General features: G+C 46.6%; 1 protein-coding gene across 4 annotated transcripts in view; it reads right to left on the bottom strand.

Moving 5' to 3' along the window:
- Positions 1-705: 705 nt before the first annotated feature.
- Positions 706-22,642, bottom strand: part of LOC149866100 (coiled-coil domain-containing protein 134-like) — a 73,207-nt gene continuing 51,270 nt past the window's right edge. Inside the window, exons 1-8 of one of the 4 annotated variants that reach the window (XM_090042915.1) lie at positions 21,747-21,905; positions 15,634-15,776; positions 11,939-12,051; positions 8,172-8,293; positions 7,593-7,677; positions 5,829-6,010; positions 5,493-5,564; positions 706-3,080 (exon numbers count right to left, since the gene is read on the bottom strand). In XM_090042915.1, coding sequence (XP_089899041.1) covers positions 2,955-3,080; positions 5,493-5,564; positions 5,829-6,010; positions 7,593-7,677; positions 8,172-8,293; positions 11,939-12,041 — 690 coding nt within the window. In that variant the 5' untranslated portion in view covers positions 12,042-12,051; positions 15,634-15,776; positions 21,747-21,905 and the 3' untranslated portion in view covers positions 706-2,954. Of the gene's footprint in view, positions 3,081-5,492; positions 5,565-5,828; positions 6,011-7,592; positions 7,678-8,171; positions 8,294-11,938; positions 12,070-15,633; positions 15,777-21,746; positions 22,044-22,642 lie in introns of those variants that run through there. The other 3 variants (XM_090042916.1, XM_090042919.1, XM_090042918.1) reach the window with 3 other exon arrangements.

Raw genomic sequence — 22,642 nt, forward strand, 5'->3', positions numbered from 1 at the left:
AAAAAAATCAAGCTAATAACGCTCAGGCATAAATGTATTTCAGTCCTAAGTTCTGATACAGCCTGAAAGCCTACAGCAGCTAGTATCTAAGGATGGTTTCCTTCCTTCCGCAACCTAGTCAACAGGAATTAGGTGCCTCACTTCGCTTAGATACTTTTGAAAATCCCTTATGATGCCTTTCAACAACCTCAGGTACACAAATACTTTTGAAAAAACATAATCCTAAATGCCTAAAGAAGCTTGCTAGACTGTGGGTAAGAGACAGCCCTTAAAAAAGCCCCAAATAATTACATTGCTTCCATAGCTAAGTAGCAGTAGCTGGTGTGTTATGAAAGCCTGGGGTGATTAAAGATTGGATGGCACTTCTGTAAGAAAATGGTTCTTTATCCCAGTGTCCTGATCTAATGGAAATGTCCTGGACTATTCCATTTCACTTAGCTGAATCTTCCCTGGAATTTCATTGGGAAACAGGTGGCATATTCCTGGTGGTGGGACAGGATTCTTAGAGCACACCTGCACAGTATTTTTAAAGACAGTCTTTTAAATGAATAATAAAGTGCTATGATAACAGATTGTCCAGGTACTCAGCCCTGATCCTGGCTGTATCTCAGCACCAACATACCCTGGAACATAGGAGTTCACAACTCTCAGAGACATCACTCAGCAAACACCCCCGCCAGATGAAGCACTAACAAGATCCAGAACTGATTTTAAAAAATTCAAATTTATTCAAGGAAAAAAATGTTTTCCATTTCAATGGATGTCAAAAAAACAAAATGTCACTGACTATTCGGTCTTTAAAAATAGAGAATATTTCCCCATCTCTGGCCCGCAGAATAGTCTGAAGGCAACAAGTCAGATTAGTTTCACACAATGGAATCCCTCCTTCCCCACAGGAGGACGATCCCTTGGCAAGAAGGACCTAGGGTCTAGGGCTGCACAATTCAATCAGCAACTCAAAATGCAACAAAAAAAATCCAGACCTGGATGAAGAGAGTGACTTTGTTGGGTTCTAGTGCTTGAGCTAGTGAAGGCAGATTGCACTAGCTAGAAGCAGGCGGATGTTCCTCAGATGCAGCTCCCTCAGTTCCTGACCTATGCACCCTATATTCCTTTGCTATTCCAGTCCTAAGACTCCAAGCAGCAGTAACCACTTGTGCCAAATTGTGTGGTGATTTTGTGCTGTACATGAATGTCTGCTGGGGGTATGGTGGAGATACACCAAAATCATTTCACTGGCAACCAGCACTGGATTTTGGGTGGAAAACCCTTGCCTCACCAATGAAAGAGAATGTGAACATGGGGCAGAAACCAGATATTTTCTAGTATGCTTAACTGTGCAAAACAGCTGAATGACCAAAAGAACAGGCTTGTTCCAGAGCAAGCAAGGTAGCTGGTTGGTAACAGTGAACTCCTGGTCCCTCTGATCAGCTGGTGACATCAACCATCAGTTGCCTGATCCAAAGCAAAGAGCCAGTGTTTTAAAGTACAGTCACTGGCTTCCATTTCTTCCCAGCATTTCCACAGCAGAAGAGTTGCCTACCCTGGTGATAGTGTGGGCTGGTATCTTTTATTTTGCTGTATTAAAATAAAAGTTTTTCAAAAAGAAAAAAAGAAAACCCAAAAAACCCACAACCCAAAATATACGAAGACTGCAAGATGTCAAAGCAGTAGCCATGGAGACAAAAAACCCCTCTTCAGCTTTTATTACATTTCACATAAAACTTCCCCCTGCCTCCCCAGCAAAGTGCCTCAGACTTGGAGCCTGAAGGGCTCTCCAGAGGTACTGTGAGAAAAGAGTTCAGTCTCCAGAGCTTATTCCTCTGGCTTTTTTGGCCAGAGCACCCCTGTATACCAGTGGCAATATTGTTTATGATGTGGGCACCCCTCTGCCATGAACTGGGTTGAGACTTGAAACCCAAATTGATTCCTTGCTAGTCACCAATATCAAAAGCTGCCTTTGATTTTAAAAGTCCATGCTTAATCTTTACCCCAGGTCTTTTGTTTGGACACCTAATGATGACAATACCCTCCTGTGAGCCCTCTCAGCCTGTCCTTGCCAACCTGGCAGCATCCCACTCCCCTCTATCCCCACCCTTCTGGGAAACCTTCCCCTAGCAGCTCTGCGAACACAGGCTCCTTCACACAATGTGGATTTAGGATCAGCTGTGTTGGCTCTCTCAAATCCAAATCAGCCAATGGCCTTATAAAAATAAGCTCTGTTTAATAAAACAGCCACTTGGAGATGAGAGGTCTGGTTGGCTGAGGAAGAGTGCAACACCACAGAGATTTAGTGTAACTGGAGGGGGAGGAACTTGTTGGCTAACTAACATACACAAAAGCAATGCTGCCTTTAAAGCCACTTGGTTCACTGCCGGCCCCCCTTTTCCTGGGAGAGACAGGGGTTGTTTAACATTTACAAATGCATTACATTTCTCCAGGAATGGAAGGTCCATGAAGCAGATGGGTATCTGGTCCCACCACACACCTTGTTAGGCATTACCACTCTCCAGAAAGGCAGATATCAGGTATAACTATGCAGCTCACAACACAGTCCTGGGGTCTTCCCCTCCAAGTTATGGCTCGAGGGAGCAAGTACCAGTATAGTCCCACCCCAACTCCACAGGTTCACACCTTTAACATCAGCAAATCCCTCGGGCGCACACACACACAACAAACATTCTCTGCCAGACCCTCTGTATTCCAGTTTATACAAAGAGTTTTCTCATAGGGGTTGCACTGAAAGGCCAGGATTTCCACCCAGTTCCTTGTCAAGATTCAATCCAGTCCTTATTGATACACCATGGAAAAAAAACAAAAATAAAAAATCACCGCACAGATGAAAGGTGAACTGCCCGGCCTTTTCCTGAGGCTGCTGAGGGGGTAAGACACTCCATTTCCACTTGCTGCATCTCCCGCCAGCAGGGGTCCCAGTGATGAGGTGGGTCCCATCATTACAAGTCAGACTGTGAGCGTGAGATCCGGGGCCCCTTGCGGATTTCCTTCCTTTTCTCTTCTTTCTTTCGGCGTTTCTCTTCCTCTCGGAGGGCCTTCTGGAATGTGTCCGCACCAGGAAAAAACTGCAAGTAGAGGGACAAGCTTGGTATGCAGCATGGAAGTAAAGGGAAATACAACTGTAGCAAGTTAGAGGTCTCAGAATATCCCTCCCCTTGCCCTCCCCTACAATCTCCTCCCCTGTTCCCAACTACTTAATTAAGCCTCCAAGTACACAGAGTGATAGATTCTCTGCGCACATACCCCTGTGATAGCCTGGCTGATTTCAAAGGATTTACTTCCAGCTAAAGGCCTGATACGAAGCACACTGAGGTTAACAGGTTGACACCAGAGGGTTTTAAATCAGGTGTCAAGGAAGAGACAAATCAAGTCCTAATACTTCTGAGAACAGGAACTACAGTCCCCATTTTGAAGACCCAATCACAAAAGTAGGGCTGGAAGGGACCTTACAATGTCATCTAGTCTAGTCCCCTGCTCAAGGCAGAATTGTACCTGACTAAGCCACCCCAGCTAAGTGTCTGTTTAACTTGCTCTTGAAAATGTCCAGGGATGGAGATTCCACAACTTCTCTAGGCAGCCTGTTCCAATGCCTGATCACCCTCATTGTCAGAAAGTTCCTCCTAATCTTAAACCTAAATTTCTTTTGCTGCACCTCGAGTTCTTTGTTCATAGTCCTGTCCACAGAGAAAAGCCCATCTCCATCCTCTCTGTAATCATCCTTTGGGTATTTAAAGACTGTTATAAAATCCCCCCCTAAGTCTTCTCTTCTCCAGACTAACTAACCCTAGGTCTTTCATATTTTCCTCATAACTCTTGCTTCTGAGGTCCCTAATCTTTTCTGTTGCTCTGCTGGATTCTTTCTATCCTGTTCATATTCTTCATCAAATCTCAGGCTCAAAACTGGACATACAACTCCAGTTGATGCCTCACCCATATTGAATACAGTACAACAGAAGAATCACTTCCCTTGATTTGCAAGTGACACTCCTATTACTACAACCCAGTGTGCTGCTAGCTTTTTTTTGGAACAAGAGCACACTGTTGACTCATATTCAGCTTATGATATACTGTAACCCCAGGTCCTTCTCTGCAGTGCTGCAGCCTAGCCAGTCATTCCCCACTCTGTATTTGTGTGTGCAATTATTCCACCAAACTGCAGGACTTTGCACTTGTCCTCACTGCATCTCATCTGGTTGATTGCAGATCATTCCTTCAAGCTATCTAGGTCATTCTGGATCCAACCCTACTCTCCAGAATATCTGCAACTCCACTCAACTTGGTGGCATCTCCAAATTTGCTAAGCATGCACTTGATCCCATTGTCCAAATCTTTAATGAAGATACTAAACAACTTCAAACCCAGAACAGACCCCTGGGGAACCCCACTTGATACCTCCTTCCCAAGTAGATATTGAGCCATTGATGACTACTCACTGAGCGTGATGATCCAGCCAACTGAGTATCCATCTTACAGTACTTTAATCTAGCCTGTAATTCCTTATCTTGTTAATGAGAATGCCGTAGGGAAACAGTGCACCTTGCTAAAGTCAAGGTATATCACATCCTCTCCCCTCCCCACCATATCAATGAGCCTGTCACCTTATCACAGAAGAAAATCAGGTTGGTCAGACATGATTTGCTCTTGGTGAATCTATGCTGACTGTTCCTGATCAGCTTGTTCTCCTTTAGGTGCTTCACACCTGCTCCACGTTCTTTCCTGGTATCAAGGTAAGGCTGACTAGTCTGTAGTTCCCCAGATCCTCCTGCTTCCCTTTTCTTAAAGATGGGCACTATAGTTGCCCTTTTCCAATCATCTGGAACCTCTCCTGACCTCCACTAGTTCTCAAAGAGGATAGCCAGCAACTTTGAAATTACCTCAGCCAATTCCTTCAGTACTCTCGAGTACATCCCATCCAGCCCTGCTGACTTGAAAGCACCTAGCTTCTCTAAGTAATCCCTACCCAGTGCTGTCATTACTCTAGATTGTTTGACTCCTCTCCTGGAACTCCTCTCAGGATATTGTCCCTCTCCTGGCCATCCAGAAATGGTATGAATAAGCTCTGGGAAGAGCTGCACCCCAAAGGACAAGTGGGGCCCACTGTGAAGACTTTAAGGGCAAAGTTGGAGATAAATGGAAGGGCATACAGACCTACCATTCCCCAAGTTCAGTGCATCTCTGCCTTCAGCAACAGGTGGAATAAACCTCCTTCAGTCAGAGCAGTAAAGTTCTGTAGGGTGGGGCAGCTGTCATAGCTATCAGGGGGAAGTGGGAAAGGGATTGGCCACCCACTGCCATTGTGAACAAACTTAAAATGGTTTGAAGTAAGCTCTGACTTCTCCCCCTTTCCCCCTCCCTACCACTTCACCCCACACTTGGCCAGTTCCTCACCTTTGGCCTCTCTACTCCTAACCCAATGCCTAGAGTACAGTTAAAAAGGAGAAGGAGGAAGCACACTCATCCTGGCTTTACCAACTTACCTCAGAATGGTCAGTTTTGAAGGGATTCCGGTAATCTGGAGATCTCTCACTAATTCCCAGCTCCTGAGCCATCTGCAGAGCAAAACAATACTAGAGCTGGATAGCAGCATCTTTCACTCTGTATTACTGTAGCAACCCACATCTCTAATTCCTTCCTCTCCCCCACCCTGATTTCTTTTCTTTCTTACTCGCTTCTCTCCTCTCAATTCCATCCAACCTTCCTCTCCCCGTTTCTCTGACTCAGCAGCTGTGCTCATGCACTTTCTTCCCCCTCTGGCCATCTCTGCCCTGGAGGATGGGACAAGGCGGGGCCAGGAGGAATAATTGCAGTCTTACCAGTCCAAGCACTTGGGAATGGGGGCCCTGGTTAAACACTCCCGTCAGGTTGCAGAAGCCAATCCCCCAGCGGATCAGGTTGTTCCAGTTGGAGTTGCGGTCAAAGTAATGGTGCACGATCTTGGGGAAGCGTAGAACCACATCTCCAAAAAAGGCAGTGTTTTCTACCACATGGGAATATGCTAAGGAACAGAGTCACAATGGCAGTCAGGAGACTAGCCCTGTTCTTTTAAACAGAAATGGACAGAGGTCACCTGCTAGCCATGAGGTGCTCAGGATGGCCTTTATCTGCTTGGCCAGAGCAGAGGGAGAGGCTCCCCAAGAAGCTGCCAAAGGACTTCATGACAGTCCCACTTTAGGACTCCTTATCTGTGGTCCAGGCAAGTGCTCACACTCCACCACAACAAGCGTGGCAAAGCCTGCTCTCCTTTCCCAAGCAGCAGACACAACCTCACGAAGTCCAGGACTGAAAGCACTTCCTGCTGACTCTAATAAGCCACGTGGAAGATCATTCCCATTCCAACCAACAGGGAGTGGGGATGGAAGAAAGGGCAGTTTTGTCTCCTTCCCCTTCAGTCCGCCTAATGCAGGATAAACCACCACACTAAGTTCCCCAGAGGCTGTGCCCAGACCTAGTTTTAAAAAATACCAGTGATGCAGTCTCTACCTCTTCCCACCCACCCTTGGGAGATTACTGTCTGACATCACAGACCCTGGTGTTAGGGCATGTTATTTTGCTGCCCTGCCATCCTGTCCTTTGTTATCATTCAGCCGCATTTTTAAAACCAAGTCAGTTGTCTCATGGCAAACAAAAGGATATTTTGATAATCGAACATCAAGACCATTAAAAAGGAGACAGGGTTGTTAATGCTTGTAGAGGGAAGCAAGACTGACAGGAATCCAGTAGATGATAATGAGCCATGAAGTTCATTGATTCCTTTAGCACTGCCTAACTAGAAATCAGAATGTTTCCCTCAGCAGGACCTGCATACATCTCTCTGCAGTCAGGCCTTTGTTCCCTCATATATCAACCTGCCAACCATCCACAAACACAGGTAGAAGGATAAGGGACAACACAGGCCTGGTCATCTTCCATCCTTGGGGTGTGATTTTTTTCAGAAGCTATTATTAGTCAACAACAGCTCCAAGACATGGAAATTGTCTGAGGTTCCTGTATTCATGGCATTGTAAGGGCTCTTAGTCCTCATCCTTCACGTGATAAATGTGCCATTAGCTAAGCTCAGGAAGAAGTTTCTCCCCCCACCAGACACAGTATGTGGTATTCCACAGAGAGGTGCATTATGCAAAGTTGTACACATTCCACTGAAGCACCTGGCACTGCTGACTGTTGGAGACAGGATGCAAAACTAATCTGTCTTTGTGGTTTCTAGGGCTCTCTTTGCAAACTAGACAAAAAGAGGCAGGCACTCTCTTTCCATGGGCCATTCAGAAACAGCAGCAGATTTTGTTCTGCTTCCCTTGTAGCAGGCAGAATCACTGGGCTCGATTCCCATTTCAGGACCTTCTGAACATCAGGAAGAATGATGCACAAAGCAGGGGAAATAGGCAGAAGAAAGAAATTTGACCTGAAGTTTAAGGCCAAATGGACCCTTAGATCATGTAGTCTGACTTTGTCTAACAGAAGTGAAGGGATTTCAGACAGCTTCCCCTGCACTGAGCCCATCTGAACCAGCAAATCAGAATGGGAGAGAAAGCTAAGAGAGTAATGGAAAAGGAAACCAGGACTAGAAGTTGAAGTCCTACCGTCCTTTAGCTTCTCATCCTGAGGGAAGGGCCCATCGGGGGGCGCATCTGCAGCTATAAGGACTGCCCGCGAGTCTTCAAGCACCTGAACATTCAGAAAGAGAACTCAAGTTATTCTATCCATCCCCAAGATGACCTACCTGCCCCAGCTTTTCTGCCAGCTCCAGCCTCCTCTTAGGCCCCAATCACCTCTCTTTCTCTATCCCTGGTGTGTATTTTGCTTGGTACTGCAGTGTGCTCCAACTCTTCCACCCTGTTTCCATGCACTGCTCCATCTCCTCCTACCTACCATGACCCAAGGAGCAGTCTCTAACCTTGCAGTTCACTTTTACTGGCCCTATAGGCCTTTATTGTTACATCTCTTACCTGTGCTCTCCTGCTCCCACTTTGACACTCCTATTGAGTGAACACTTCAGATGGGGACACGCTCTTGGGAACACATACTCAAATTAAGCTATACTGGTCATCTTCTCTGCTCAGTCAAAGGTTGGGAACCCACATCCATGATTAGAAGGCAACCAAAGAGTAACCCCAGCCCTAGAGGAGGCAGAGTAGCTGTGCTCATTAGACAACACTCACTTTAAAGAGCCCCTTCAGCATGATGTCAATGATTTTATATTGCTGGTTCACATCATTGAGCTCGATCAGGTTCTTCAGTGCATTCATCTGGTCCTTGCGCTTCACTTCAAACAGCTTCTTATCTGCAGCTCTGTCAAGGACACCACATGCCTCACTGAACCCCACTTCCCACTGCAACGTAAGCACACAACATTGGGGCTCTCTTGAAAGCCTCCCACAGACATGCCACCTCCTCTTTTCCCAGGTGCTGGGCTAAGCTCCATGACTGATTTTTAAGTGCTTGTAAGTTGTTTTTCTTCTTGCAGTTCCAAAGTCAACCATTCCCAGCTGAGTTTACCCAAAGCACAGGTTACGCTCTTGGATGCTGGTTCACGCAGTGCCCTGGAAGTAACACTACCCAAAGCAGCAAAGCCATTCCTGGGGCCTTTTTGGTGCATGAAAACAGGATGCAACTGACTAAGCCAATTCATCTGGATTCAGCAGTTCTGGACTTCAGCAAGGCCTTTGACACCGTCTCCCACACCATCCTCATTAAAAAAATTGGGCGACTGTGGCATTGATGCCTACAGTCAGATGGATTGCAGATTGGCTGAAGGGTCGCACTCAGGGTGGTGGTGGATGGGTCATATTCGACCTGGGGAGAAGTGGGCAGCGGAGTCCCACAGGGCTCGGTCCTTGGGCCCGTGCTGTTCAATTTCTTTATCAGCAAGTTGGACGACAGGGTGAAAAGTACACTGTTTAAATTCGCTGATGATATCAAAATTTGGGGTGAGGTAAGCATGCTAGTAGGAAGGGAAAGACTGCAGCAAGACTTGGATAGGTTACAGCGGTGGGCTAGCAAAAACAGGATGTGCTTCAATACTGACAAGTGCAGGGTGCTGCACTTGGGCAGTAGTAACCAGCAGCACACTTATAAGATGGGAAATGCCCTTCTTGAGAGCACGGAGGCAGAAAGGGATCTCAGAGTCATTACTACCTCCAAGATGAACATGGGCAGACAATGCAAGCTCACGGTTGGCAGGGCTAACCGGACCTTGTCGTGCATCCAGAGGTGCATCTCTAGCAGGGACAAGGAGGTGATCCTCCCCCTCTGTGCCACACTGGTCAGGCCACAGCTGGAGTAGTGTGTCCAGTTCTGTGCACCCCACTTCAGGAGGGACATGGACAACATTGAGAGGGTCCAGAGGAGGGCCACCCGAATGATCCAGGGACAACAGAGCAGACCCTACAATGATAGACTGCGGGACCTGAACCTGTTCAGCCTTCACAAGCAAAGGCTGAGGGGGGGACCTGGTGACAGTCTATAAACTCACTAGGGAGGACCAGAAGGGTTTGGGAGAGACCTTGTTTCCCCTAGCACCCCCTGGCATAACAAGGAATAACACCCACAAGTTGTTGAAGAGTAGGTTTAGATTCGACATCCATAAGAACTACTTCACAGTTAGTGCGGCTAGGATCTGGAACCAACTTCCAAGGGAAGTGGTGCTGGCTCCTGCCCTGGGGGTCTTTAAGAGAAGGATTGATGCCTACCTACCTGGGATCATTTGAGCCCAGTTTTTTCTCCTGCCTAGGCAGGGGGTCGGACTTGAAGATCTACAAGGTCCCTTCCAACCCTACTTCTGTGATTCTATGATCACAGCAGAACAGCAAAGAGTGACAAGAGGAGGCTTTCAGCAACCCCTTAAGCCAGACAACCTTTTGAGAGTAATTACTACTAAGCCCTTATACAATTAGAAACGTGTATTTGTAAACCAATGTAACTGAAGGACTGATAACAGACCCTTTTCTTTTCTTGCCATCCATCAGGTCAGGATCAACAATGCAGCTGAATGCAGCCTTATCATTCAGTTAATTGTCTTGATTTACAATTTTCTAAGTGGGTTGACACAATGCCTTGGCTTGAATCTGTGGTGCCTGGCATTCCAAAATGGCTGCCCATCCAAGTACTACCAGCCACAACCAGGACTGCCTACCTTTCAAGAGCTGATGAGATTAGGTGTATTCAGTCTCACATGGCTGCTCAACAGCTACCTTACATAAAATCTCCAACCTCTAAGTTCTCACATATGTGGTGGGCTTTGAACATCTCAGACATACCTGTCTGGTTAACCTTTCATCAGAGGACACTGGCCCACACCAAACAGAATTTGTGCTTGCTGCTATTTCTACCTGACTCTCTAGGAATGATAAGCACAAAAAAGATGTAAATCAGGCTGAGTGAAACATGTACAATAAAGCCACTCCAACAGGGAACCCTGGGCACTAAGCCATTACTCTCAGCTACCGCATAGTTCTTTGTTAAACTTTTAGTTCAAAGTTGCTTTCACCCAGTGATCATTTTTATGGGCACCAAGATGTTCTCATTAAGAGGCATACTCAATCCCAGTGCAGCAGGGGCGATGAGCAGAAAGGAATACTGTGCTCCATAAATGTATGTGTCCTGCTGATAAATTGCCCCCTGTCCTGATAAAACACTAAAGGGATGCAGGCAGCATGCAAGTAAATCAGTAGAGGGGACATGACAGCAATCTACAGATACCTGAAGGACTGTTATACAGATGAGGAAAAACACCTTTTTCACTTGCTGCAGAGAGTAGGTTGCAAACCAATGGCTTGAAGTTGCACAGTAGATTCAGACTGGATATCAGGAAAACTTCTTCACTGTTAGACCAGTGAGGCAGTAGAATAGACGGCCTAGGGAAGCTGTGAAATCTCCATCACTAAAGGTCTGACAAGCACTGGTCAGGGATGATCTAGGAGTAAGCTACCTCTTTGTTCTACTGTGGGTTTTTCCTATGCTTCTGGGCTTGGCTGGTTGCCACATGGGACTGGGAAGGATTTTTTCCCCCTCCTGCTGCTACAGCTGTTGTGGGAGGGATTTGCCTCCCTCAGAGGCACTGGGCTGCAGCAAAGGCTGGGGATTTTGACTGGAGTGTGCCAGTGGTCCTCCTGGGACTTAAATGCAGAGATTCCTGGCTAAAGGATCTTGCCCCTCTACTCGGGGTCAGAACAATCTCTGTATTTGGGGTCAGGAAGGAATACTACCCCATGGTGAGATTGGTATGGACTGTGGGAGGTTTTGCTTTCCTCTGTACCAAAGGGCCATGGCCCTCTTTCTTGGATCTCTCCAATGTATTTTATCTACCTCTGCAGCAGCAGAACATTGACTGCTGTTGTACTCTTGCTTTATCTGTGGCAGGTTACGGTATTATGACTTGTAGTTGTATGTAGGTTTGCTAACAGGTCAGACAATGGGTTTGGATAAGAATGATCCTGCCTCATGCAGGAAGTTGGAGTAGATGACCTATGGAAGTCCCCTCCAGCCCTGTTTTTCCATGATTCTGTGACTCTAAACCCATAAACCTGATTAAATCCTCTCTGCAGAAGAGCAAGGCAGCAGCAGCTCAGCAGTTCTGGTGCAAGTACAATAACAGAGTCGACTTTACAGTTCATCTCTGGTTCCTCACCCATCTTTAGCTACCTGCTCCACGCTGTGCTTTCTCCATTCTTTTGCTCAGCCTAAAGGATCTAGTTGATGCTGCTTCCACCACCTCTCTTGGGAGATTATTCCACTCCTATAAAATAAGTGCCATTATCCAATCTGCATTGTCCTTAGTTCACTTTCATCTTCTTATCCTTGATTATAACCCCTTCAAGTGCCCTAATTAGCACCTCTTCCTCCTTGGTGTTTAATCCTCATAATACCGAGAGCTCTCTCCTAGTTCTCCTCACCCTCACACATAGCAAAGGTCCACAAAAAAGGATACAGATTTCCAAGCCAGAGTCTGTCCTCTGCTTCTCTGTGTCTGAAGAGTTGCCCTTGGACAATACTAGGAGGAACACAAAGGCGCCAACCCATAGAAAATCCATGTCTACAGTCCTGGATTGGAACAAAAGACTTCACAAACTAAATGAGACATACAATCTTCCCCAACATGCCCCAGCCACAAAACCCACCAATGACGTCTGGTCCAAAATAGCTTCCCTAGGAGACAGGATCCTTTTACAGAAGAATACCTGCTTTCTCAACTTCCTTGTTCCCATTTCCCCCTTCCCTTTTCTAATTCCTGACTTCTATTCAGCACTGGTTAGGCCTCACCTAGAGTACTGGGTCCAATTTTGGGCAGAGCACTTTGGAAAGAGAGCAACAAAAATTATTCGAAGTCTAGGAACAGGGGTGGTTCTAGGGAGTGGGGGGGGCCCCCCCCTTTTGGTTCTTGCTCCACCCAAAGTTTAAAACCAACTGCCTGGCAGGGGCAGCAGCATTTCTAGTCAGGCCATGCTGAGGGAATCAGCTGACTTCAGGGCTCATTGTCATCTACTGGATTCCTGTCAATCTCACTTCACTCCACAAGCGTTAACAACCCTCTCTCCTTTTTAATGGTCTCGATGTCTGATTATCAAAATATCCTTTCGTCTGCCATGTTACTGTCTGTTAGCCATTCCTAGTAATATCTCTTTTCCATTTCACAGTCCTTCAAACTGTTTTGGTTCTAACTAAAAACAAACTTACAGGTGGTAATGTTAACTCAGATGAACGTTAATTCAGGTGTGGCAATGACTGACAATGAAGTGCTGAATGCTCTATCAAGACACTCCGGAAGGCTAGGTTTCGTTTAATAAATCTGAATAAGAATTGTATATTTAACTATCACGATTACAGGAGTAATAAAACAATATATTTGTTCTATTTTTGCCTAGCTCGTTGTGTTTGTAAACTGAATCTAGCAAATCAGTGTACATACCAATAAAATTGTATTTGTTTTTGCTTTGATCTTAAACTGAGTAATATAGTGCTAGTCTCTGGAAGAACTTAGCTGATTTAATCAAGAGAAAAGAAGACTGAGTGGGGATTTGATAACAGTCTTTAAATTCCAGAAGGTTGGTTATAAAGGGGATAGTCAAAGATTATTCTTTGTGTTAGCAAGGGATAGGACAAGAAGTAAAAGTCTTAAAGTGCAACAAGGTTAAGGAAATTTAGGTTGGATATTAGGAAGAATTTATTTACCATGAGGTGGGTTAAGCACTGGAACTGATTACTTATACAGGCTGTACTTCATCCTGGACGTTTCCAGGTGCAGGTTACCCACACACTTGTATGGGAAAGTTTAACAGGGATGATCCTGACAGAGCAGGAGGTTAGATTAGATAACTCCCTGAAGTCTCTTCCACACCTGTTTTCCCATTATTCTGATTCTACCAGATCTACAGATAAGAGGAATGAGGGCTACACCATAATCTGAAGTGGCAGCCAGTAGTTACTGGTGGAAGCAAGGTACATCAGGTGCCAGTGTTTACATAGCTGAAGGCAGAGATATTAGACAAGACAGGCCTGGGGTCTCATCAAGATCAGTAATTCCTTATCCTTGTCAGTGTTTGAATTAATCTACTCTTTTAAGCTTTGCCTTCTGTCCTAGTGGCTTAAATCACTTTCACAAGAACTTCCTCCTAACATCTCACCTGCCAAGTTTTACTTTTCATGTTAGGCTGTTATGCCTCTTAGACTTGTGCTATTAACTCCCTGAAGGTATTATCTGCACAGTCCTCTTAGGATTCCCCTTCTTAATCTCCTTTTCATCAGACTCTTAACACAGCTCCCTGCTGTTTTACGTGCTACTCTTTAAATTCCCACTTTGCTGACACAGACTGCTGACATACATTATAATCAAAACTGCATGTAAAGGGCATGCTACAGTTTTAGTTGTAGGCATACTGATAGTGTTTAGAGAATTACTTAATTGTATATCACCTTTGTACTACAATATGGTTAACTGTATACTCATGCACTGGCTTTAACTAACTGCCCAGAAGCCTCTAAGAAAGGCATAAAAAATGTGTTACGTTTAGCGTAAAATATGTTAAATAACATAAGGATTAATGGGCACCCTCCTAAGGATTAATGGGCACCCTCCAGTCTAGGAAGGCCAAAATAATAAACCAGGTAAAGATATGGAATCTTCCTTCTTAGGAACCAGATCTTTCCCAGAGTTTTAAATCTAGTCTGACACCTTACCTGGACCAATGAGAACTGGTTTAAACTGGTTCTCCAGGACCCTGAGAGCGAAGGAAAGCCTCCTTTAATTGTTCCACCCTTTTCCCTAGACCAGTAATGCCCAACCAGAGGGATGCAGCACTCTGGGATGTCATGAGAGCCTTTTAAGGGTGCTTCAGAATATTAGTGCCATTATGGGATTCATAAAATAAACCCAGAGATTTTAAATAAGAATCCCAGAGTTCTTTATAATGGAAGAATTGCTCTATTTTTTTCCATAGACAAAAAGAGTGAAACTAGTTCCTGAAATGTGGTGCTGGTAAACTGAGAAAAGTTATGGAGGGCTGCCTGGAGTCTAAAAAGTTTAAAATTACTGTCCAAGCCTATAAAAGTCAGATCCCCAAACACTAACTTCAGGAACAAATCTGGAAATATGTAGATCTATTCCCACTGTGCCCTGTGAGGCCACTGGGAAAAATAGAGGAAGGAAGGCTTGGCAGGGAAACCCATACCTTGTACTTTTTATATGTTCCTTTCTTTTCTGTTAAGATGCTAATTAGTAGAGTAGAACTAATCAAAGTCCATTTGCCTTTGGATGGCCTAAACAGTCTCCTTGTCATCTAAGAGTTTAAATGGAAAAGTGATAAATCCAGCAGAGGGGGTTCAATTGGTTAAATGTCCTTTAATCCATTGACTCCTTTTTTTGAGCACACATTCCCACTCTTTGCAGCTGCCTACAATTCAGAGGTCCAAAACAGTATACAGGCAACCCCCACTTAGCACTCTTGAGTCCCAAAAAAACGAGTGTTAAGTAGAATAGTGTTAAGCAAAACCATTTTCCCATAAAATGCCCATGAATGTTATAACAAAACTTGCTGAATGGAATCAGGTATCAATGTAAAATGAGCATTATAGCAAAATAGCGTTAGGCAAAACAGTGTTAAACAGGGGTTGCCTGTTTAGGTTTCCAAATACAATGGTACCAAGCACTATAGAGTAGCATTAGGCACCCTGGCAGCCATATTCCTCACTAAGACCCTAATGCTACAACAAACTTCATGCAGACAGTCCCATCAACTTCAGTGGAGGTCTACAAGAAGAATGGTGGAACCAGGGTCTAAATCTGTAACGGGAACATCCTTTCCCATCACACGAACTGTGCTTTGGCAGAGGGAGGATAGATACAGAAAAAAAGGTGTTTTCTACTTCACTCCATCCTGCCACTACAGGTACATAACATGGGAAGCAGTTACATATCCTATATAGTTGTGTAATTATGTAATCTCCCCACATAATTAACATTCTTAAATATAAGTATTGCCAGATGTGAACTGAGAAAGAAGCAATGGAGAACCATGGCAAGGTAAGAGGAGTGCATAACTCCTGGCACAAACAAATATCTGCTTCCTCTCCAGGCACTGGTTTCTTTGCATGTGTTCTAGGACTGCTTAGGTGTAAAAAAATTGCTACCTGGTTATTCAGGCACTGGGATCCACAGCAGCCAGTTCAGACAGATAAGGTTTCCAATAAGCCAGCCAGCAACCAAGAGATTACAGCAGGAACTCCTCGTGGGACATCACAAGCCACTCCTTCGAAGAGTTTCTTCTGCTTATCTAAGGGAAAATGAACACAAACAACGTTAAATTTGGAGAGCAACAGTACCCGCAAGATAGCCCCTGCCCTGTCCCCAAACCAGTTCCAGACCACTAGAGAGGAAAGCTGATACCTGACTACACCAAACCCCTCACTGCAGCATAACAAACACTGCAAGACAGTTCTTCCCAAGCAGAAGATCTGCTCCATGGAGAAGTGGAGTAAGTAAATTCAGATTGGTAGCCTTAAATCCCATAATGTGAATCAATCAACTAAACTTCTCTCCCCTGGAATTGCCACCACAGCAGACTAACCCATTCAGAGGCACAGTACAACATTCAGCAGAAAGGTAAGATATCAGGCAACATGAAGGGTGCAGTAAAATGTATATATCTTTTGCTTAATTTCAGAGACCTCTAGGGCCACAGGCAGCAAGTGCAGATACTAATGAATCAATGTGTTCACATTATACAACAAGACTCAGCTCCCATACACTGCTTTTCATCAGCAGATCACAAAATACTTTACAAAAGAGGTCAGTATCATTATTCCCATTTTACAGGTGGTGAAACTGAGGCACCAGCTGACACCAGATTTCAAAAGCCACTGTGCAGTGTTCCATCCCCAAGGTCAAGCCTCTCTGATAAGACCGTAGATGGCAAAGTTTTCTCCACACATCATGATAATGCCCTTGGCTCTCCAGCTCAGTCCAAGGCCCAATTTGGTTACAAGACGAAAAGGAACAACCTACAGACCAACACAGGACTGGCAGCATTGACTTTGGGATCCAGCCATCAGCTTCTGTGTGCCCCTGTGCATATCACTGAGAGCGGGCACAGGTGTTGAATGTGCAACGCCACAGCCACGGGATGTCAGAGGGAGCTGGGGGAAAACCATGCCGCAGCTGGAGTCAGCCAGTCAGTCTGCTGGGGTTCTTGCCCAGTCTGTAAAGTGAGTGACAGCACCGGTCTACGGAAAAGCCCAGGACAGGACTGCTGCCTTGTAAACTTTGCATTCTGCTGCCCAAAATGGTTCCGTGGTGGGTTCTGCCATGGCTGAATCATCTGGGTCAGAGCTTGCAGCTGCTTTTTCCTCAAAAGCTCTCTTGAAACAAAGGCTCCTTTGAAGCAGTTCACAGCATTAAAAACCCTTGTTTTCTATGATGAAAGGAGGAGAATGGCAAAGAAGCACCCAAGATCCCTCTCAAGGGAGGCAGAGAACCACTGGCGAAGGGAAGCAGTGGCCAGTCTCTGCCCTGCAGTGCTGACATGAAACAGTGACTACAGGTAGCAGCTGACACGGGTAGAAGAGAAGCTAATTGAGGCTGCGAACAACTAACCAATTCCCTAAGGGGAGGGGTGAAAAGTAAGAAAAGCAGGGACCCAGAGGCCAGTTTCCCCTAGCCTTGTCCAGCACATGACACAAGTGGGGACTGCACAACTGCAGCACATAGCAGTGCAGCTCCAGCCGCTTGCCCTGCACCAATTCGACTCTCCTGCAGAGACAAGATTCTGAGAAGACTGGATCCACACAGATCAGACCTTCTGGCCCCAGAGATGAAGGGAATCTGCTGAGGTGAGGGAGCACCACTGGGTGTAGAGCTAGGATGGTGGAAATTAGTTTGATGCAAATCGCAAGGAGCTGATTTTAAAAGATCAGTCCCTCACTCAGATGATTCCTGAAGTCTTAGTGGGTATATTTCCACCCCAGTAATCTCAGTTACTTTCTGATGACCATGTGCATGCATGCCAGTCTTGTCTACACAAGGGAAGTTACCCCAAAACTGTAACAAGCTGTAAAACCAATTTAACTAAATCAGTGATGGTCCAACTGGCTCAGGAACCCTGTGAACATTTGGCATTAAACATAAACCACAGTAGCATACATGTGCCTTGGTGAATTGTGCAAAAATGCTCTGGTTCAAAAGAATAAAAACTACAGCACATTAGTTCACCCTGAAGAGGCAGATGACACGCGTGTTGCATTATTCACGATTGCAGGAAAGGCCTACCTAATACATGCAGAAAACACCTTTGATAACGTGTTTTTTGGTATGCTGAAGGTGACCAGCTTAAGAGTGATGCAGGATCTGCAGTGTGAGTATTGCTGAGCTAAACTGATGTTAATACTAATGTTAAATCGGATTCTAACCCACCTTTACTCAGCAACCACCATCTTCAGCATGTTTGGAGAGTAGATATGGCCCTCCTAGAATGGGGTTCACACAGCTGTTCTACCTATTCCAAATCTTTTTGGCTGACCTGGTTTGAAAGCAGGTTAGAATCTGAGGGATTGCCAGGCCAGGACATGGGATGGAAAGCATAGATGTTCTTCTGCATTTTCTCTAGCAAGCTTTCCCCTTTGGCCCCACTCAGGGATCAGACAAAAGAGAAAATTTTCAAACAGGTTTTCGCTTTGCTAAAATAATTTCTGCTGAAACAGAACTTCTGCCAAAAGCCCAGGTTGAGGAAAGACCTGTGCTATGGTCTTATATATAGGGAGGAGTTGCCACTAATATTTTTGGCAGCTCTGTCCAGCTGCTTAGGTAGCAGAAAACCCATTAGACTGGTGTTTCTCCATTTCCCAGAAGCCAAAATGATTGGACATGGCTTTGTGACTGGTTAACACATTTGTTTTAATGTTTTTTGTAGGGGGAAGTGGTAGCTTTAAAATTTATCTTGCAGTAATCCAAAATCCACTTCATCCAGAAAGAAGAAAGTACATAAGCTATCTATATATTTTGCAAGTCCCTGATTCCCTGTTACCCAAGTCTCTCAAAATCTGACTTCCCCATGGGTATTTATCCTCACAGCAACCCTCTGAGACAGAAATGTAAAGTGGGGACAATAACACATTTATCTGGCGGTAAATCTCTCCCTGCTACGCACATATGCAGGGAACTAAGAATGACAGCCTGAAATGACTCCCCCCAGGGTCACCCAGGGCATAAGTGGCAAAGGTGAGAAGCGAGTCCAGGACTCATGAACCCACAGCTTTTATCACAAGACTGCTCCTTTATGAAAGAGATTGATTTAGCTTCCTTCTCCAACCTGACCATCAAATGCAAAAAAAAAAACCCAAACCCACACAGAAAACATCAATGATAAAAACTACATAAGAGACAAACTTCTTTCCGTTTTAGGTGCATAAAATAATACTGATAAAACAAGTCATGAATATTTAAACACAACTACTTCAATAGCCCCTTAAACATGTAGATTATATAAATAATCTGGGACAGATCATCAGTTGGTGTCAATTGGTGGAGCTCCTACTGAAACCAAGAGGGCTGCCTTCTTGTGCACCAGGGATGAATCTGGTTCTGTGCATGTTAGTCATTTATGTTCCACACAAGAGAAGCAGCAGCAGCAGCACTAAAGCCTGTGTGAGATAGGCCTAAGATGAAGGGACTGCTCTATAAATGCTGCTGAAACCGAACGTGATCAAGCAGGGCCAAAGGGCAAGGAAATCAGATTAGCTTACATTGCACCAGCTGCATGCTGAAAAGTCCAGCCATCTACCCGTCCCCTGCATGCTATCAATTACGCAGCAGCAAGTGCCACGCAAGGGGGACATAAACCTGTCAGAATACAGCTGGGAAAGATCTGGGCAGGTATCAGCATTTGTCCTTTACAAGACCTGCCTGTTCAGAAAACCTAGGACACAGGGTGAGGAAGAGCACAGAAAGAAAGCGCACAGCAGAAGGTAGAGAGAAGAAAGGAGGAAAACAGTGAGCGCACAATGTAAGGGAGGGAAGTCCCCTATAATTGGTATCCTGTATTTTAATATAATGGTAACAGGGGGTCATGAGTGTGGGTATGTGAGACAGCAAGATCTTAAGTACAAAGCAATCCAGTGCCAGACTGCATCAGAACCTTTTTTACAACTGACACGTTTCCTCCCCTGGAGAAAGAGTAAAGAAAATCATTTCTCCTAAGCATTTCAGAGGGATTATGTATTGGGATATGCTGAGAAGGAATGGCAGGGGAGATCAAAGCAATCTAGAAATGTGAATCAAACCATCATGAATGCTCATATAGACTCTGGGGACACATTAAGCAGGGGTCATCTGTCAGGGTCAGACAAGGTAGGTCCTATACCAGAGTAACTGAATGGCCCTCAGTGTCTTTTAGCATCGTCTTGAGCACCTGCAGCAACTGGGAGGGAAAGGTTGGGGGCAAGATATGCATGGGATTGGGGATAAATCCTCCCCCACTGTGATACAGTACTGTAGGGAGTTTAAGCCTCTCTCTAAAAGGCCTGACCCACTACAAGGGACACCAGCTCACACAGAACCCAGACACCTCTTAATGGTATTCCTCCCCTTTCCTTCCTAAGCTTGCACTGTGGTCAGACACAAGGTACCAGATCTGGGCTTACCCAACATGACGATCCAGTTCAGCATTTTCAGAACCAGGACACCACTTTCGTGCCCAGAATATAATGGACTCAGGTGCAGCCAGAAACTGACCCTTGTAAGAAAGAACAAATGATCCTGGGCACTGCCCAGTTTTAAGAATTAAAGCCCAGAAAATGAAGGCAGTTTAAAATTAATGAAAGGAAGTTCCTTTCCACACAGTGTGTCATTACACTGTGGATATCCTTGCCACCAGGTACTGTGGACACTGACAGTTTAGCCAGGTTCAAAAAGAGATTGGATGCATTCTTAAAGAAAAGGGGCATTAGTCGCTATTGAGCACAGGAGTGAGGGGCACCATCTGAATCAGAACTTCCTAGGCCCTAAATGGTGGAGGCTGTAAGTGGGAGAGGAAGTGGGGAAAAAACTCTGGTCATGCCCAGTTCACTCTCCCTTTCAGCATCTGCCCTCTGCTACGGTGTGACACGGGGTCTCTTGGGTATATGCCAAGTGATTTTGGGGCACAACTAAAAAGGAAACAGGGAAACAGGGGCAGGAACAAAGTCAGAAGTTCAAAGCGAGTTCTCCATGGGGGGTTGGGGAGAGACAAGACATCAACAGAGCACACCAGCCAGTGCCCACTAGCCCTTGAATGTATCATAGGAGCCAGCGGACCCCACCTAGTGAAACTGTGAGGAAACATGAAAGGATGAGGGACAGAAAAGCAGCCCCACAGTCCCCAAGGGTCCTCCCAGCCAAAGCATCCTCACTGGTAGATAGATTTTTTTATTATTATTAATAATATTTTTTGTGCTCCAGGTCAAATTAGCCAAATGAGTTCCAAAAGATATCGGGTAAGCAGAACTCAACCATCCCAAATACCATGTGGATTGAGCAGGCAAAGCTCAATCATTCTCAACACCTTGTACAGCGTAGCATACTTATCATAGCCAGGCACTACTACTGGCAAGCATCCTCTGTCCCAGGCTCATGCCCTGGGACTTCAGATGCTCCTGAAACCGCTGGCAGGCGTCCTACCCACAGGCCCAAGCCCAAGTGTTGAAGTTTGGATGCGCCCAGATGCCACAGCCAAGCATCCTCCATCCCAGGCTCTTTAGCCCCAGACTTCGGATACTTCCTACCATAGGCAACTGGTAGGGGGTGCCGACACTGATGCTGTCGGTAGGGCTGGTGCCCCTCCCCCCGGCAGGACCGGCGGCTTCTGCGGGTGCCCCCCATTTTCAGGAGGCACGGGTCACTCATGCTTCCTACACTCGCTCTTAGCCCACAAGAGGCCGAGGCGGCCAGCGTGGCTAGGGCCAGGAGGTGGCGGCCCAGGAGCCCCCAGCCGCTCCTCCGTGCCAAGCCTGCCCCCTGGGTGGAAGCCAGGGCCCCGAATCACCCCACTCCCTGCGCCGGAGCTGTCTCGGGCCGCCCCTGCAGCCCCCTCAGCGGCAGAGGCCAAGACCCCCGGCCGCGCGGAGCTCCCGCTACCGGCAGGGCTGGGGGCAGCGCTCCAGCCCCCGGGATCCCCCTCGCCAGGCAGCGCGGGCAGGCCGGGCACTGCAGCGGGAGCTCCCCCCGCCTCCAACGGAACAGTGCGGGACCAACCGCCCCGGCCCCGGCCCCTCACCTGCCCGTCCAGGCTGTCATGCTGCTGCTGCTGCTGCTGCTGCCACCGCCGCCGCCGCTCCTCCCCCTCCTGGCCGCTGGACCGCCTGGCTCGCAGCAAACCGGCATGCACCGCGCGCCTCGCGTCCCCGCCTAGGCCGGCGCGGGCTGCCCAGGGCCCGCGGGGGGGTGGAGCCGGGACCCGCAACCCCCGGCCTGAGGGCAAAGCTTCGCTTCCACGGGGCAGGTGTGCCCCGAAAGACCCGCCAGGAGGAAGGCGCTGCCAGCAGATTCTTCCCCTCTTTTCTGAGGCCACATCTGGAGTCCTGTGTTCAGGCTTGCCCCCTCCCACTACAGAAACTGGACCTCCGCTAGAGGTTGGAGACGGTACAGCAGAGGGCAACAAAGGGGTCAGAGGCTGGGGGACATCACTTATGAGGAGAGGTTGAGGGAACTGAGCTTGTTTCACGTGGAGAAGAGAAGAGTGAGGGAGGATTTGATAGCAGCCTCCAGGTCCATGGAGCTGGAGCTGGGCTGTTCTCAGCAGGTGACAGAACAAGGAGCAATGGTTTCAAGTTGTAGCAAGGGAGGTTTGGATTGGATATTAGGGCAGACTTTCTCACTGGGAGGGTAGTAAAGCACTGGAACAGGTTGCCCAGAGGCAGTGCAGTCTCCGGCCTTGGAGGTTCTTAAGTCCTGGCTAGACAAAGCCTTGGCTGGGTTGAGATAGTTGGGGCTGGTCCTGGTTGGAACAGGGGGTTGAGCTAGGTGACCTCCTGAGGTCCCTTCCAGCCTTACATCTCTGATTTCGACACTGGCTCACAGTTTGCCATCTATACCAGGCTCTGTAGGACTGAGGCCTTAAAAAGGCCTCACCGTGGAGAGCTACAGCATCTCAGTCAAGTCAGGCCAGTGGTT

The sequence above is a fragment of the Crocodylus siamensis genome, chromosome 4 (assembly GCF_052110815.1).
Source record: "Crocodylus siamensis isolate JL-2025a chromosome 4, ASM5211081v1, whole genome shotgun sequence".
NCBI lineage: Eukaryota > Metazoa > Chordata > Crocodylia > Crocodylidae > Crocodylus > Crocodylus siamensis.